The following is a 16,239-nucleotide window of genomic DNA, read 5'->3' on the forward strand; positions in this document are numbered from 1 at the left end:
ACCACACACAAAGGAGGTTCCAATCAGATTATAAATTGTTAACATGATTACATTAGTTATCTTATTCGAATAATACTAATACTTGTAAATGTTGTTAGGTATTCATGATTATAGCTTATGTTAACAACAAATCAAGTTCCTTTCATAGCACAAGTGTCGGTTATACCATACAGTTGGGCTATGAAAGTGCCAAGTTTTTTTTAAACTAAGGTTATACAACATAAATCTAGATTAACCATTTAACAAGCAAAGTATTAAGAGTGAATAAGATAACAATTACAAAACATGTTAGTATCAAACATTAAAATCCATGTTGAGTTTATACTATACTTATTCTTACACCATTAGTGTAACCTTTTCACCTTGACATAATAAACTTAGCTAAACATAATGAAGAAGAGAAACAAAAATAAACAAGATAAGAACATAAATAAGATATAAGTTAACTAAGTAAAGGAAAGGAAATGAAAAGCATAAACAAGAGATTAATATAAACAAAACTTAAGCATTACAAAAATATAAAAAGAGAGAGTAAGAACTTGATTTTGATCTGAAAACCAAGATGCCTAAATGCATGATAAATGTCTCCTTTTATAGGCCAAAATTCAGAACTATTGATTTGATGACTAATTATTGAGTGAGTGGCCACATCTTGACTTGGTGACAATCCTTATCTGCTTGTTTGAACAAAACGTCATTGCTAACGTCAGAATTTGAACAGATTGTCCGCATGAAAGTTCTAGGAAATTGTCTCATCTTTCCAACAAAAAAAAAATTGGTGCATTTCGACTTTTAGAGCTCGAGATATGAGCTGAGCACTGAATAGTGTCTGGGCTTTAGGACAGATTCAGACTTCTTTGTTTTTGCTAAGATTTGGACTTCCAAATAGCAGAATTAAGTCTTGAACTCTTCATGAATGTTTTAGGCCTATGTCTTAGCTTTCTAACCATATAAACCAAATTGAAATCCAAAATCTACAGCTCCAGATATGACCTAGTGACTGAATAGTGTTCTAGTTTGGACTCAACCATCATCTTTTTTCTAAGCTTAACCCTCTCTTTATCTTCTCAATTTCAGTAGTTGAACTCATCAATCAATCCTTTGATTTATGTGACAGGCCTGCATTTAAGATGAACATTTACTATAAATTAAACATATCTTATATTATTAGACATGTTATTATAAAACATGCTATAGTTAAGGAGTTGTTGATACTTCAAGTGTAAAATGATGATATAAAACCTTGATAAAAATGCATTTTTAAGTACCAATCATTAGGCCTTTCTAACTTTTCTATTTCAAGGGAATATTTTTCTATTCAATATTAATCGGGCTTTCAAGTTTTTCTACATAAAAGGTTGTAATAATTTTTTGGCAAATGAGATATTGAAAAATAAAATTAATTATTTTTGTGTTTTTGATTTATAATTAATTTAATTTATAACAAACCTCATTATTCTTTGTTTTTGTTGCATCAATAACAGACATGTTTAGAGACTTAATTTGGCATAACAATTAACACTTGATTAATATGTTTAACCACTACTTAGATGAACATGTTAATATGACACACGATTAATACATTAACTTGTTATATCAACAACTTTTTAAACATAACAAAAAATATATTAATTCATTAATTGCAATTTTGTTATGTAATCATAGAATGTAGTCATACCCATTATAGAAATAGCTTTTGAGAAACATTGAAGAAAACCTTTAGTGGCAAAAAGCCTTAGAATAGAAATGTTGGAAATAGGTTGTAAAACATACTATCATTAACAAGCATAATATGATTATCATAATATATATATATATATATATATATATATATATATATATATATATATATAAACATAATATGAATAACAAGTAAAATTTTGAAAAGAATTTTTAAAAAACTAGGGAAAAAAAAGACTAATGATCTATATAAGATGCATGATGTTTTGATTACCAAAATCCTTTAATTTCATCAATCATTATCTTGAATTTGGCTCAGATCATATGAACTTGTGTACATTATCAACAAAATAACTTGTGATGTAGTTGGGCTTGCAAGAACGGGTGATTCTGAGTTGTCAAATGTGGGTCTGCCATAACTAGATAACGATCTGCCCTAGACAAATTACATGGATAGCCTAACAAATATATTTATTGACCAGTGAGAAAGATTTAGGCTGAAAAGAAGGTTTGATCGTAATAGACCAGAATAACAACTCAAAAGGGTCATAACTTTTTATCTGATCATTAGGCAGTCTGATCTTTAGATTTTGAAATCTCATCTCAAGGCTCTGATTTTGGTAGTTTTTGTGATTTTCCTTGTTATTTTTGGATTTCATGCTTCTTTCCTCTGTAATTTCAGATTTGTTTTTCTAATTCAGGTAGGGTCTTTAACCTATTTAAGTCTTTGTAAACCTCCTAAAGAGGAACACTTGAGGATTGTTATTTTAGAGAAAATAAAACTTGTGAACTTGTGGTTCACATCTGCAGCCTTTTTCGCTCATTAAAGTTTATGTGTTCTTTTTTTGTTTATTGTTGTCTTTAGCTTCTATCTACATCAGTTGGTATTAGAGCCCAATAATTCAAGGTTTATTACGAGTTGTGTGCTGCAATTAAGTGGAAGAGAATTTGTTTGTTGTTGTGTGCGCTAACCAACCATGGTGGGAAGAGGTTGTGGAGCAGGGCATGGCCAAGAAGAGGATAAGGAGTCTCTTCTTCCACAGAGGAATATCCAAGAGCTCATCATCGAAGACATGAAAAAGGCAGATCACAGAATTAAACTGTAGGTTGGAGGGGAGGAACCTGCGAGACCAAAGATAGCGTGACTAGGACCAGGAGTGTGATCATGGGTCCTTGGCTAGAACTGAAAAATTAAGACGGATTCAAAGGAGACCACCCTTTAAGTGAGAAGAGAACAAATCTAGAGATTTTGGATTTCGTATCAAAATTCTTAAGTTTTCAGGGACTTTACAGGCTGAAGAATTCATTGACTGGTTAAATGAGATTAAACAGATTTTTGAATACAAGGATATGCCTGAACAAATGTGATTGAAGTTGGTTGCAATCAGATTAAAGGGCAAGACATCTGTTTAGTGGGAGAAGTTGAAGAAGACAAGAGAGAGACAAGGGAAAGCTAGAATCAATAACTGTGATAAGATAAATAAGAAGATCAAAGAACACTTTCTTCTTTTTGGCTATTCACATACTTTATATCAGAGGCTCTACAAACTGAAATAAAGAGGTAAATTCATCAATAACTACACTAATAAGTTTTACCACCTGGTTTTAAGGAATGATCTAGCAGAAATAGAGTAGTTGTTGGCACTGTACCTTAATAGCCTATGATAGTGTATTCAGGATGTATTGTGTTTTCAGTCTTTGTGGACAGTGTTAGAGGCATATCATAGGGCTTTAATGGTGGAGAAACAACAAACTACCAGGAATATTAATAGGAACGTTTGGTAAGAACAAACTAATAGAAGATGCGGTGGTGACCCAAGGCAGACTACCAATCATGCTTGGCAAAACCAACAAAATTAGCGATCAAGTTTTAGACTTCGTTGCTTTAGATGTGGTGAATTGGGACATCAAATTAGCAAGTGTAGCAAACCAGAGAGTCATTCGGGAAAGAATTTGCTAGTAAAGAAAGAGCTTACAAATTTTACTAATAATGAGGATGATTCTGACAGTGATAATGATGTTTTGCATAGAAATGGTGGTACATCTCTTGTGATTAGAAAGAGTTTGTTGACACCCAATGGTGTGTGATTGTGATGAGGATTGGAGGCGTAGCAGTATCTTCCACTTTACATGCATCATTAAAGACAAAGTCTGCAGTTTGATCATAAATAGTAAGAGCTGTCAGAATGTGGTCTCTATAGAGGTAGTAAGGAAACTTTAGCTAGCGACTAAAATCATCCTAAACCCTACAAGCTACTAACATAGCAGATTACTTGCATGACATTTATAAGCAAGTCAAGCAAACAATCGATGACAACAATGCCACGTGTAAGGCCATGGCTGATATTCATCGTAAGAAAGTGGTGTATGAAGTTGGTGATTTGGTGTGAGCAGTCTTTACACGTGACAAATTTATAGTGGATGAGTATAATAGGTTGAAGAAAAGGAAGATATGTTCTTGTGAGGTATTAATAGAATATAAATTATAATGACTACATGATTCGTCTTCCTCATCATTTGAAGACTTTTGATGTCTTCAATTTCCAACACTTAACTTCTTATTTAAAGGAGGAACAAAACTCGAGGACGAGTCCTCTCCAACCAGGGGGAATGATGTAGTTGGGCTTGTAATAACGAGTGATTCTAAGTAGTCAGGTGTGGGTCTGCCACAACTAGATGAGGATCTGCCCCAAATATATTACGTGAATGGATTAACAAATACATTTATGGATCAATGTGACAAGTGTAGGCCCAAAAGCAAGTCTAGTCACACCAGACTAGAATAACAGCTCAAAAGAGCCACAACTTTTGATCCAACCATTTGATTGCACTCAAATTTTTACAGATTTGAAATTGCTACTTCGATTATCAGATCTTTAAATTTTGAAAATATCGCCCTAGGGGCTAGATTTTGGCAGTTTTATGATTTTTGTTATTATTTTTGAATTTTTATTTTGTTTTCTAGTTAAGGTAGGGTTTCTGGCCTATTGAAGGATTTGTAAAGCTCCTAAAGAGAGGCACTTGAGAATTGTTGTTCTGGAGAAAATAAAACCTAGAAACCTGGTGTTCACATTTGCAGCCTCTTTCACTCATTAAAATTCATGTGTTCATTCTTTGTTTGTTTTTGTCTTCCGCTATATCAATTTAGTTGTACAATATGCAAAAAAAAATAATTATTATTGTACAACAAAAAATGCATCACCTCATCTAATTTGTAGTCTTTTAAGTGATCAAAAATCTAAGTAATAATAACATTTAACAACCGAAAAAAAAAACCATGGTACTGAAATGTGACACATGTATTCATATTACTGGTATTGGAATGTGACACATGTATTTTTACTAGTGGTATTCAAAAAAAAAAAATCAAAGCTTACATATTAATTTTTTGTTCTATTTTTTTAATTTTGTGATAAGAAATATATATTTTTGGATTATATTATATATCATTTAAGATTAAATTCGAGGTAATTAATACTAGAAGTAGAGGATGATGAATTGCAATAAAATTTTGTTTCCATGGATAATTTAGCGCACGATTTGGTGAATGGAATAGAATTGATAGAGGTGTTAAATAAATTATAAAAAAATAAAATTTGCATATGTAATTGTATGGTTAGAGGAAAGGTCCAAAAGCCACCGCTGAGGGGCTGTGGCCACCCTGGCCTCCTTTTGAAATGTCATTTTCTCTTCTTAAACACCCTCAAGGAATACCTCTTTACATGTAGGGCCTGAAAGCTATGTAGATCTTTCTATGATCAACTCTCTCCCTCTCTCTCTCTCTCTCTCCCCCCCGTCTCTCTCCTTCTTCTTCCTCTCTCCAAATATTTTAAGAGATAGAAAGAGATATATAGACGGGGAGAAGAGTAAATTTTTGGGCATATATAGTACCAAATTTTAACCATGATATCACTAATCTTAACATATATCCATACCCACTTGCCCTCGCACACGCAGCAGCACCACTCAATTCGTACAATTCTCTCAAGTATAAATTAGAGGGGAGGCCAAACCAAAACTAGATTTATTTCATAACCTTAATTACTAGTTGGTCTTTCTTTCTAGTTTATGGCAATTGCAGCAACCATGAGCCACAACACAAACAACGAGCAAAACAACAACAATAACGATTGCAACAGCAACAGCAACAACAAAGATGATGACCATGAGCATGACATGGTTATGCCAGGATTTCGTTTCCATCCAACTGAAGAAGAACTTGTCGAGTTCTACCTTCGCCGTAAGGTTGAGGGCAAACGCTTCAATGTGGAACTCATTACTTTCTTAGATCTTTATCGCTATGATCCTTGGGAACTTCCTGGTATATATGTATATATATAATATGCTGAACCTTCAACCTTTTCTTTTATTTTAATTTTGCCGTGTCTTTCTTTCTCTTCGAATTTGTCTAGTACTGGTCAGTTCTAGTTCCAGTGATGATGCATGATCATTGATTATATATTTATATTATTGTTGATCAGCTTTAGCAGCTATTGGAGAGAAAGAATGGTTCTTCTATGTCCCTAGAGACAGGAAATATCGAAACGGGGATCGACCCAATCGTGTGACTACTTCTGGCTACTGGAAGGCAACAGGAGCTGACCGGATGATCCGAACTGAGAATTCAAGATCAATTGGTTTAAAGAAAACCCTAGTTTTCTACTCCGGGAAAGCTCCTAAAGGAATCCGAACTAGTTGGATCATGAATGAATACCGGTTGCCACACCATGAAACTGAACGATACCAAAAGGTAATTATAATTTATTTTCATTACATGTTCTTTACCTAACTTTAATTAAGCATATAGTGTGTATATATTGATATATAGATGAATGAAAATGAAAATGTTAGAAAACAGATACATATTGACGAGTCTCCAAGCTCTCCTATTCTTGTTCTTCTTTCTAGGAATCTTTCTGTGGGTGTTCTTGTTTCTTGATGGTGACCACGAATCCTATGATTTCTCATCCATATAAATACCAAGTTTTTCATTATTATTTTTTTACTTCTATCTGTTTTCTTCTTTTTTTCCTTTCTTCCCCAGGTCATAAATACGAAAACCAAAAGCCATAAATTTTAATCCTTTACTTTCCATTCAATAATCATCCCTAGCTAGTTCTTGGAGGTCTAATTTATACATCCTAACTTGAGTAGTAATCCGCTTATATTAAGGGATTAATTGAACGCAAAGCTAGTTGTTAAAAAAAAAAATCTAACAAATAGATTCGTAGCTAGCACACTATATATGCTATCTAGCAAAGAAAAGTAGCAAAGGTGCTTAAATGAAACTATATATATAGATAGAACACGGGAAAAAAAAAATAAAGGCATAATTAAAAAGAGTTGGTAGCTAGGAATAATACAGGCAGTTAAGTTGCAATCTCTTGTCATTTAATTGGATTCTTTAATGTAAGGTTCCTTCACAAGTTAAATTTATGGTAGCATCAGAATGCATGAACTTTAATTCAATGACCTCAAAAGTTTCCCTATATATTGAACTCTACTTCATTAATACTACCTCATAACTGCAACCGATGCTCATTGACGTCGGAAGCTGGATAAATATTCATTCCGTACTTCATTTTGTTCCTTAATTTGATGATCCATTTGCTTTCTTTTAATCATCAATTCGTTAAGTTCCTGGTTTTTTAACTTTTTCAGGTTGAAATATCACTTTGCCGCGTCTACAAGAGAGCTGGAGTAGAAGATCATCCGTCCCTCCCTCGTTCACTTCCATCACGGGCATCCTCATCGAGGGGGCCTCAATCTGACAAGAAACACCAAAGTCATCTCACGTTGGAAAGATTTCAACCTTTTGTAGGACAATCATCACAACAAATTGAAATGGAAAAGATGAGTGAAACAGATGCAAGCAGCAGCTCAGATGTCACAACTGCTCTTGGACTCTCCAAGCATAACAGTAACGCATACCATCCAACCCCTCCAATTAGCAACTCACTTGGACTTCCAGCTTCAGTAGGAGAAGGAATGTTTCTAAACCTGCCCAAGCAAGCTTCCAGCTCTTTATTCCCTAGTTTCACTAATCTATTCTCTGTTACATCCTCCGTATCGTCGAGTCCAGTAGATGATCTGCATAGACTACTTAACTACCAACAAGCTAGCATTAATCATCATCATCAGCAGCAGCAGCAGCAACAATTTTATCTTCTTCAACAACCACAACACCAATCCTCACAGCTTTCTAGTATGACACCACAAACATCGCAGCAGCTGCCTCTCAACATGCTACCAGAATTGCTACCACCCACCTTTCCAGACAGACTATGGGAGTGGAATCAAATGCCAGAAGGAAATAGAGACTTCAATAACGCATTCAAGTAACCAATGGAGTGCACATATATAGGTAGATTATACTTTGAAGCTGCTAGTGATATATCTAGTACTCTCCTTTGATTTATATATGGATATTAATCTACTCTAATGCCTTTAGCTTGCTGATATGACTTACAAAAATTTATGTTTGATTACTCTCGCGTTCTATATTAGGGTTTAAATGGTGGTGCACGTACTTTGATTACTTGAAGTGAATTTTGTTTGGCCTGGCTACAAAGTTTGTGTCTAAAGATTGAGATTGGTGGCTTTAAAAATACCCAGGCTGTGTCTAAAGATTGAGATTGGGGGCCTCTCTCTATTCATTTTCTTTTTAATTGTCCCTAGCAAGTGTAAAAACTAAACAATGTTTACTGTTTGTAGAAGGAAACACTATTTAGACTGGTAAATTTCCTTCCCCAAAATTTCTTGTAATGGTCCTCACAAATGTGTTAGCCTACAACATTGAAGAGTTTAACTAATAGAAAAGGATTCCTCTCTCTCTCTAAAACTGTGCATAGTACAAGTCTAGAGAATTAAGATGCCAGCCCAGAGACCATGTCGAGACACACGTTAATACAACAGAATTGCAGTGCTGGGGCGGGGGACTGGACCCATTTCACAAGCCAACATTCAGATGAAAACAGCATATACAGATTGTCTCATTTGCAATCTATTAAAGATGATCACTTGCATTAAAGAGTATTTAGAGACTGCAAAATCTGCCCCAGTTGCATTAGTTGCTCATGAAATCTAATACTTTGTTTTAATTTTATTTTTTATTTTTTTATCGATGCGTCAGTATTTGGTGGCTAGGTTTGTGAAAATTATTACTGCGAAGTCTGTGAGACCCCGCATGTGTATACAAAATGTGGGGATGTATTCCTCATATATATAATGGAATGCTACTGGATAGAGAGGTCCATGGCATGAAAGTGAAGACTGTGCTCTCCTATAAGGCCTAATTATGGTGTTATATTATAGACTCCTTTATTCCCTTGCCGATGTAACTACGTGTTGACATTCCAAAAAGAAGAAACAGCTACATAAAGTTTTGCTTCTTAGGCTGAGGATTAACCTATATGAAGGTGAAGTTATTGAATTCAAGTTTGCATATGGTAACATCCATGTCTTGCTGTGGTATACGTATGCCTCGACTTGGTTATAATTGGAGTTGGATGGTGACTGGAGTATTCCTATATACTTGGTAAAATTCGTTGCATTTTTCCCTGGTAGACGGATAAGTCCCTCTGACAAATTCAACGTCAAAAACGTTCTTCTAAAATTATTTGGGGAAAACACGTGTAGTTCCTCAATTTTTTTTTTAATTTTTTTTTTATTTTTCCACTCTACTGAAATTCAGCAAATTAATAGGACCCTGAACTCAAATATATGCAACATTGATTATGATTTCGTCTCTCCCTCCATTTAATATGAATGATTGCCTCACTGTAACAAAATTGATCTTCAAAGGCATAATTTTTATAGAAATTGATTAAAAAAATTAAAGAAATGGTGTTATTACATATATATATATATATATATATATATATATATATATATTATAGTGATACTTAGATAGTCTAACTAAATTATTTTAGTGTAAAAAAAATGTCCACACGATGCCAACATGTATTCTATATGTAAACCTCATCGAAAGTTTAAGTTAAATTAAATTATAACAGCATACATAGTTATTAAAAAAATTAACTTGGTACCCACCTAGAAAAAACCATGAGAAAATCGGTCAAGGTACAACTTGAAAAAACACTAGGATAAAAAAATACAACATCCAAACATTGTCTACACTCATTTAAAAGAGAGTATAAATACATTAGGAGAGAAAAAAGACTAACTTTTCTTTTCCTTCATGGCCAGCTAAAATAGCCATAGTAGCCCCTTCTCTTATAAGTTCCACAAAAAAAATTCCTTGCATGGCACCTAGATGCTTGAGTGAGAGAATAATAGAGGTGAGGTGAAAAACCAAAAAACATTGAAGTAGTAAGAGAGAGAGAGAGGAGGTCGGCTGGAACAACAGTGAAAAACAAAGGAAAAACCAAAAGGAAGGAGAAGAAAATCACCAAAACACTACTTCAAATTCTCTTTAATTTCATGTGGTAAGGATAACCTTAACTCAAGCATTTGTTATTTTGATTTTATTAGATGTGGGAAGGAAAACCCCAAATAAGATAACCTAGGGTTCTTATACCTCATGATTGTGAAAAACCAAATGAAGAGATTAGAAAGTTGAGATAAGAAGATGATATTTTCACATTCTATAACAAAAGAAATTGATATATGTTAAAAAAAAAACCCTAGCTAAGGCCAGCCTATTAAAGAAGTGAAGAGAGAATAGAATTGAATGATATAATTTGTGAATTAGTGATCTTAATAAGTATTTTAAATGAAGTACCTAGGCCGAAACAAAATTTAAAAGTGTTAATATTCTTCTTTTATATCATGAATTGTAGAACTTATTTAATTGTAAGCTTAGAGTATTTATATATGATTATTTCATGTTAACATAGATATATTTGGAGTGAAAGTGATGATCTATTGAATGAACTTGAAAGAATGGAGACAATGGAGACAATATGTTCGGCCAAGAAAAGAAAATGGAAGAAAACAATCTTGTATGATGAACATTTTAGAGAAACAAACAAGATAGTAGAAATTGAGTTTATATATAATGTGAGGATAATTACTAGCTTGTGTTTAATGATTTGAAATAGAAATGATTGTGAATGATGGAATAAACACTTAGAAAGAATGGCCTATGTTTCAGTCACCATAAAGATTTGGAAAAGAAAATCCTTGAAATGTAAATACTTGAATTGATTGAATAATATTTAACAACAATATTGTGATAAATTAAATGAAATTATGGAAGTAAACATTATCCTTGAATATGTCTAGTAGAATTGAATAAATTGAAATACATAGAACACATTATGTCATTTTATAATAGATGAGAATTTGATGATATTATATTGAAAAAAACAAAAGTATGCTTAGTAGAGAAAGGATGTTTTAGCCATCTTGGAAAAAATAGAAAAGAATGATCTTCATGATTATAATGATAATCGATGGATCCTCCTTAACAATATTTGATGATTGAGTGTGAATAGATTGGAGACATTACATTTTAATTTTACTTTATATGCTCTTGGAGATGAATTGTGATGTGTTCAATGTCCATAAAATAGGTTATTATATGATCTTTAAAGAAAAGACTTGGTATTGGCTTTTATGCATGAACTTAGGAAAACAAATACCTTAATGACTTAGTTTTCATTGATGATTTTTAATGTCATAATAATTCAGTTGTCATTGACGACTTTTAGTGTCGTAAAGACTCAATTTTCATTAATGATTTGCAGTGTTATAATAACTCAATTTTCATTGAAAACTTTCAGAGTCATAATGACTCAGTTTTTGTTGACGATTTACAATGTCATAATAACTCAGTTTTTGTTGACAACTTTCAGTGTCATAATAACTCAGTTTCAGTGTCTTAATAACTCAGTTTTCATTGATGAATTTTAGCATCGTAATGACTCAGTTTTCATTTATGATTTTTAGTGTTGTAATGACTTAATTTTCATTAAGGACCTTTAGTGTTGTAATGACTCAGTTTCCGTTGATAATTTTCAGTGTTATGATGACTTAGTTTTCATTGATGACTTAAAATGTCATAATAATTCAGTTTTCATTGAGGATTTTTATTGTCGTAAGGACTCAATTTTTGTTGATGATTTTTAATATAGTTGGAATTAATGTTTTATTACAACATTGTTACCATGCAAGTATATGAATAATATACACACATATATTTATATGTGTGTGAATGTATGCATATATGTAATCTTTGATAATATCTAGCGATAATATATTAACTAATGGTCTATTTGAGGACTAGGAGGTACAATAGGAATTGGATCTTCAACCGAGCAAGAGCACACTACGAGGGGAGCAGGTAGGTGATTTTCACCTTCATCTAATTTTGTTAAATTTATAAGGTACATTTTTAATAATGTATTATCATAAGAATTTTGTTATTTGATTAACCATGAGTAATAAAAAATATCAGGATTAGCTTCCGCTAAGGATATTTGTAATTGAGATATCCAAGAATAAATAATGAAATAACCTTAGCTAATTGTATCCATATCAAGATAACTAGGAACAAATGATGAGATTAACCTTGGCTAATTGTATCCATGTTAGGATAACTAGGAACAAATAATAAGAATAGCTTTGGTTAATGATATCCATGATGAATAGTTGAGAACAAATTATGAGATTAACTTTGGCTAGTGGAATCCATGTTGGATAGACAAGAACAAGTGGTAAGATTAGCCTTGACTAATGGTATCTAGTTGGATAGTTGTGAACAAATGATGAGATTAGCCTTGACTAATGATATCCATGTTGGATAGTCAGGAACAAATAATGAGATTAATTTTGGGTAATGGAATCCATGTTGGGTAAACAAGAACAAATGGTAAGTTTAGCTTTGCTAAATGGTATCCATCTTAGATAGCTAGGAACAATTGATAAGATTAGCCTTGACTAGTGGTATCCATGTTGGATAGCTAGGAATAAATGATGATATTTCTTTGACTAATAGTGTGCATGCTAGGACAACTAGAAGTATATACCAAGAATAGCCTCGGTCAATAGTATTTATTGATATAATGAATGGACAATTATAACATACTATTATTGATCAAAAATCATGTCTAAGAAATTGTATTAATTGATTATAGTCAGAGATAAACCATTATTGTAATAAGGGATTCACCATATGTTGATTCCTAAATCATAATATAACATTGGTTGATTTTTGGACATAAATTGAAATAAAATAACGAGAATTATTGTTGAATAAAGATATAAAGTAATGTATTTAAGATAGACTTGGTAGAAAGTGATTAATGCAAATTTACTTTGTTAAATATTAATCTTAATCGTGATTATATGTTTTATTACTCTTTTATACCATAACTAATGTTGATGCACTTACATTATGTTAATTTGTAACAGGATCATCTCATGACCATGGTGTTTAGCAATTTAATGGTATGCACCTTGTAAAAAAATCATGTAATAATCTAAGTAGTAGTAAGAACAGATGATTTATATTTCATAAAACTTTATTATGTAGATATCTTAATTTATGATATGTAAATGATGGTGTTTGTAAACTTCATATCATGAACATAATTAATATGTGTCTTTCCTTTTGTAGTACTATTATATCTTATATATATGTAGTTTATATAAATGCATAAAAATGATTGGTTATTGAACTGATAGATGGTATAATACAATACACAGTTTGATGAAGTTAAGAATAGAATTTAAGAATTGTTACAATATACCTTATATAAAGGACTATGACATTAAAAAATACTCTCATTTCTATCAATTACATATGAGTACTATCTCAAAAGTCCCTAAGGGGCGTAGCAAAGGGCTTATAGCAAAGGGCTTGAGATCTGCACAGCAGGTCTCGAGTTCGAGTCAGGGCGTGCACCTCTTGTAAGAGTCTGGGACAGCCGGGGTTTTACTCACTCATCTGGACCCACAAAGTGCGCTTTCCAGGGGGTGGGGTTTCCTCGAATCCAAAAAAAAAACAAAAGTACTATCTCAAAAATATTTGAAATTTTATGTGTTATTACAATTCTTATCAAAGCTCCTGGCTTCGGTCACGGAGAATTTGAAGTGAATATTTGTAAGTATTGCCTCTTTTAGTATGGTATGTACTTGGTAAGGAACTTGTATTGAACCATCCTCTATACGGAGGGGAAACAAAGACAAGGGTGTTGATGACTGGAAAAAGAAAGATCCTCTAGATGATATTGTTTCTCATGTATCAGCAATATCATCTTAACCTAAGCAGGGAGAATCAGTAGGATTTTAGAAGGATTAGGCCCCGTAACAAATAGAGGACGTACGACTAACGGGGCCGGCTAGTAAGGAAGAACAAAATTACCCCCTCTGATGACACTAGCAGGAGTATCCATACCTTATACTGATCCAGTATTTCTAGTAAAAATAGTTAAAAAAGTAATAGAATGTATGGCCAGTAATATAGCTCATGAAACCCCAATTGTACTAACCATATCAGCAGCTCCAGAAATTACTTTAACCACTATAAATGTAGTACTTCTAGTTTGACTGGTTAAAAGTAAGAGTGATGCGATCCAACCATCAAAGGATCCATTAGAGGTTCTAGTTGGTCCAGTTACTAGGCTTAGGGCTAAGAAGTTCAAATAAGCTTTTAATGGACTTCTTCAAGATACATGGGCTAAGGTGGACTTCAAGAGGATTTTTAATAATAAATAGCAAGCCTTGATTAATTTGATTTATGATCAAGAGGGGCTTAATGATGGAACCAAGACTATTACACAAGGATTGAGAGAAGAAGACTAGATTCGGATAGTTTAACCTTTCGTTACTCTTTTGGTCATAATTTGAGCTACAGATTGAATTTTGATGTGATTCTAGTTGGGATGGAATAGACTTCCATACCTTTCCAATGGTATATGAAATGCCTTCTAATTCATTAAGACGAAAGAGAACCATCCGTTTTAAGTTGGGCCTTACTACTGCTAAACAGAATGCGAAAACAACGAACTTATCTTATTTTATTAGTTAGGCTATCAAACTTTATTTATTTTGAAAGGAGACAATTTGTTTGGGTTTTAGACTTGTTTATTTTAATTTGTTTGGGCTAGTTTTAGCTTGGGTTGATTATTATTTAAATTGGGTTTATGTGAGATCCATTAGGAAAACTAGGGTTTTGGCTTGGAGTTTAAATACTCTTTAGGAATAATTTTACGTCAGATTTTTGATGATATTTTTAGCATTGTAGCCAACTTTTGGTTGATGAATCTTGGTTCTTGATTGAACTTTTAACTTTTTAAAGAATTGACCATTCTTTGTTGTGAATTTATACTTCATTTGCTCGTCTCAAGGTGTAGGCGTTATGATCGAGTTGGTTTATAGTCTTGTTGCCTTGGAGGAAGTCTTCCATTGCGATAAGCTTATTCAAATCTCAACAAACTTGGATTAGATTGATCTAGGGGTCACGAAAACCATTAAATTCTGCTAGGGTTCGTGTTAGTTGATATCAAAGCTGATCTAATCACATGTTATATCCTTCAATTTGAGTCTTTATTGTTTCTTGTTTCCGCAAAAAAAAAAAAGAAATCACTTTTTTTTGTTTTGGCCCAATACATGCTTAAGAAAACCTTGATCATTGGGGAATTGGTTAGTCTTGATTCGTGAATCTTTTAGTAGTCTTATTTGTGTTTCTTGAAAATTTAGGTAGTTTAGTTGATTTTCTTGAGTTTCTGGAATTTTCTTGAATTAAATCCTTAGTTTTTGATAATTTGTAATTGTTTAGCTCTTTTCTGATTTTTTTTATTTTGTGTCTTCAAATTGTCATATTATTTTAACAAATTTGCATTGTTATTCATGAATTTGTCATCGAGTTTTGTTTTGTTAATTTCATAATTTCCTGCTTCTGGAGTCTATATCAAATTTATAAATTCACTGCATAGTTGGTTGCTTTTTTTGAATTGTTGCTAAGTGATTTCAAGAACTAAAGAAAGACAATTTGAGTGGAAAAAGGCATAGGGAGCATATTTGAGTGAAAAACCTATAAACTTATGTGAAACACGAGAGTCTAAGGTGTTATTTTTATTGCTAACAATTTTCGTGTAGGTTTTTTTAAAAAATAATGTCTTCTAATAGTGTGCCACAGAAGAAAGGTGAAATCCCAGAAGATGGGCTTTCGAGAATACAACAACAGATGAAATTTATGTTTGGTGAGCTGATTAGGATTGAAAAATTAGAGACTAGGTCTGATGGAGGGCGTAGTAAAAGGGGTAAAGAAGTAGGAAGGAGGAGAGTGTTGCTGGAAACTCTGCAAATGAAGCTGAGGATGATCTTAATCGTTGTGGTGGGTTCCATACACATAGGGGAGAGAGGTATGAGAATCAGTCAAATTTTGAGCATAGAGGGGATTTTGATGATTTGAGAGATATAGACCAAAATTTGGGTAGTATTAAGTTAAAAATTCCAGCTTTTAAGGGAAAAATTGATCTAGAAGCTTATTTAGATTGGGAAAAAAAGGTGGAGATGATTTTTCACATCCATAGGTACTCTGAAAAAAAGAAGGTTAAGTTAGTTGTAGTGGAGTTTATTGATTATGCCATG

At 32.8% G+C, this 16,239-nt stretch overlaps 1 protein-coding gene across 2 annotated transcripts; it reads left to right on the forward strand.

Annotated features, from left to right (window-relative positions):
- The first annotated feature begins 5,488 nt into the window (after positions 1 to 5,488).
- LOC133701131 (NAC domain-containing protein 35-like) lies at positions 5,489 to 8,521 on the forward strand. 2 transcript variants are annotated; one of them, XM_062124947.1, is made up of 4 exons: positions 5,489 to 6,001; positions 6,162 to 6,430; positions 7,342 to 8,044; positions 8,188 to 8,521. In XM_062124947.1, the coding sequence occupies exons 1-3, from the start codon at positions 5,749 to 5,751 to the stop codon at positions 8,020 to 8,022; spliced, it is 1,203 nt and encodes a 400-aa protein (XP_061980931.1). In that variant the 5' UTR covers positions 5,489 to 5,748; the 3' UTR covers positions 8,023 to 8,044; positions 8,188 to 8,521. The 2 variants fall into 2 exon arrangements, with proteins under 2 accessions (XP_061980931.1, XP_061980930.1); XM_062124946.1 differs by lacking the exon at positions 8,188 to 8,521 and having other exon boundaries at positions 7,342 to 8,168.
- The last annotated feature ends 7,718 nt before the right edge of the window (positions 8,522 to 16,239 follow it).

This window comes from Populus nigra, chromosome 8, assembly GCF_951802175.1.
Source record: "Populus nigra chromosome 8, ddPopNigr1.1, whole genome shotgun sequence".
Taxonomy (NCBI): domain Eukaryota; kingdom Viridiplantae; phylum Streptophyta; class Magnoliopsida; order Malpighiales; family Salicaceae; genus Populus; species Populus nigra.

What these genes read in the sequence shown, in the direction of transcription:
- LOC133701131 (XM_062124947.1), top strand. Translation starts at nt 5,749, where the DNA reads ATGGCAATTGCAGCAACCATGAGCCACAACACAAACAACGAGCAAAAC. An exon ending in TGATCCTTGGGAACTTCCTG is followed by an intron (nt 6,002 to 6,161) that starts GTATATATGTAT and finishes ATTGTTGATCAG; the next exon opens with CTTTAGCAGCTATTGGAGAG. An exon ending in AAACTGAACGATACCAAAAG is followed by an intron (nt 6,431 to 7,341) that starts GTAATTATAATT and finishes TAACTTTTTCAG; the next exon opens with GTTGAAATATCACTTTGCCG.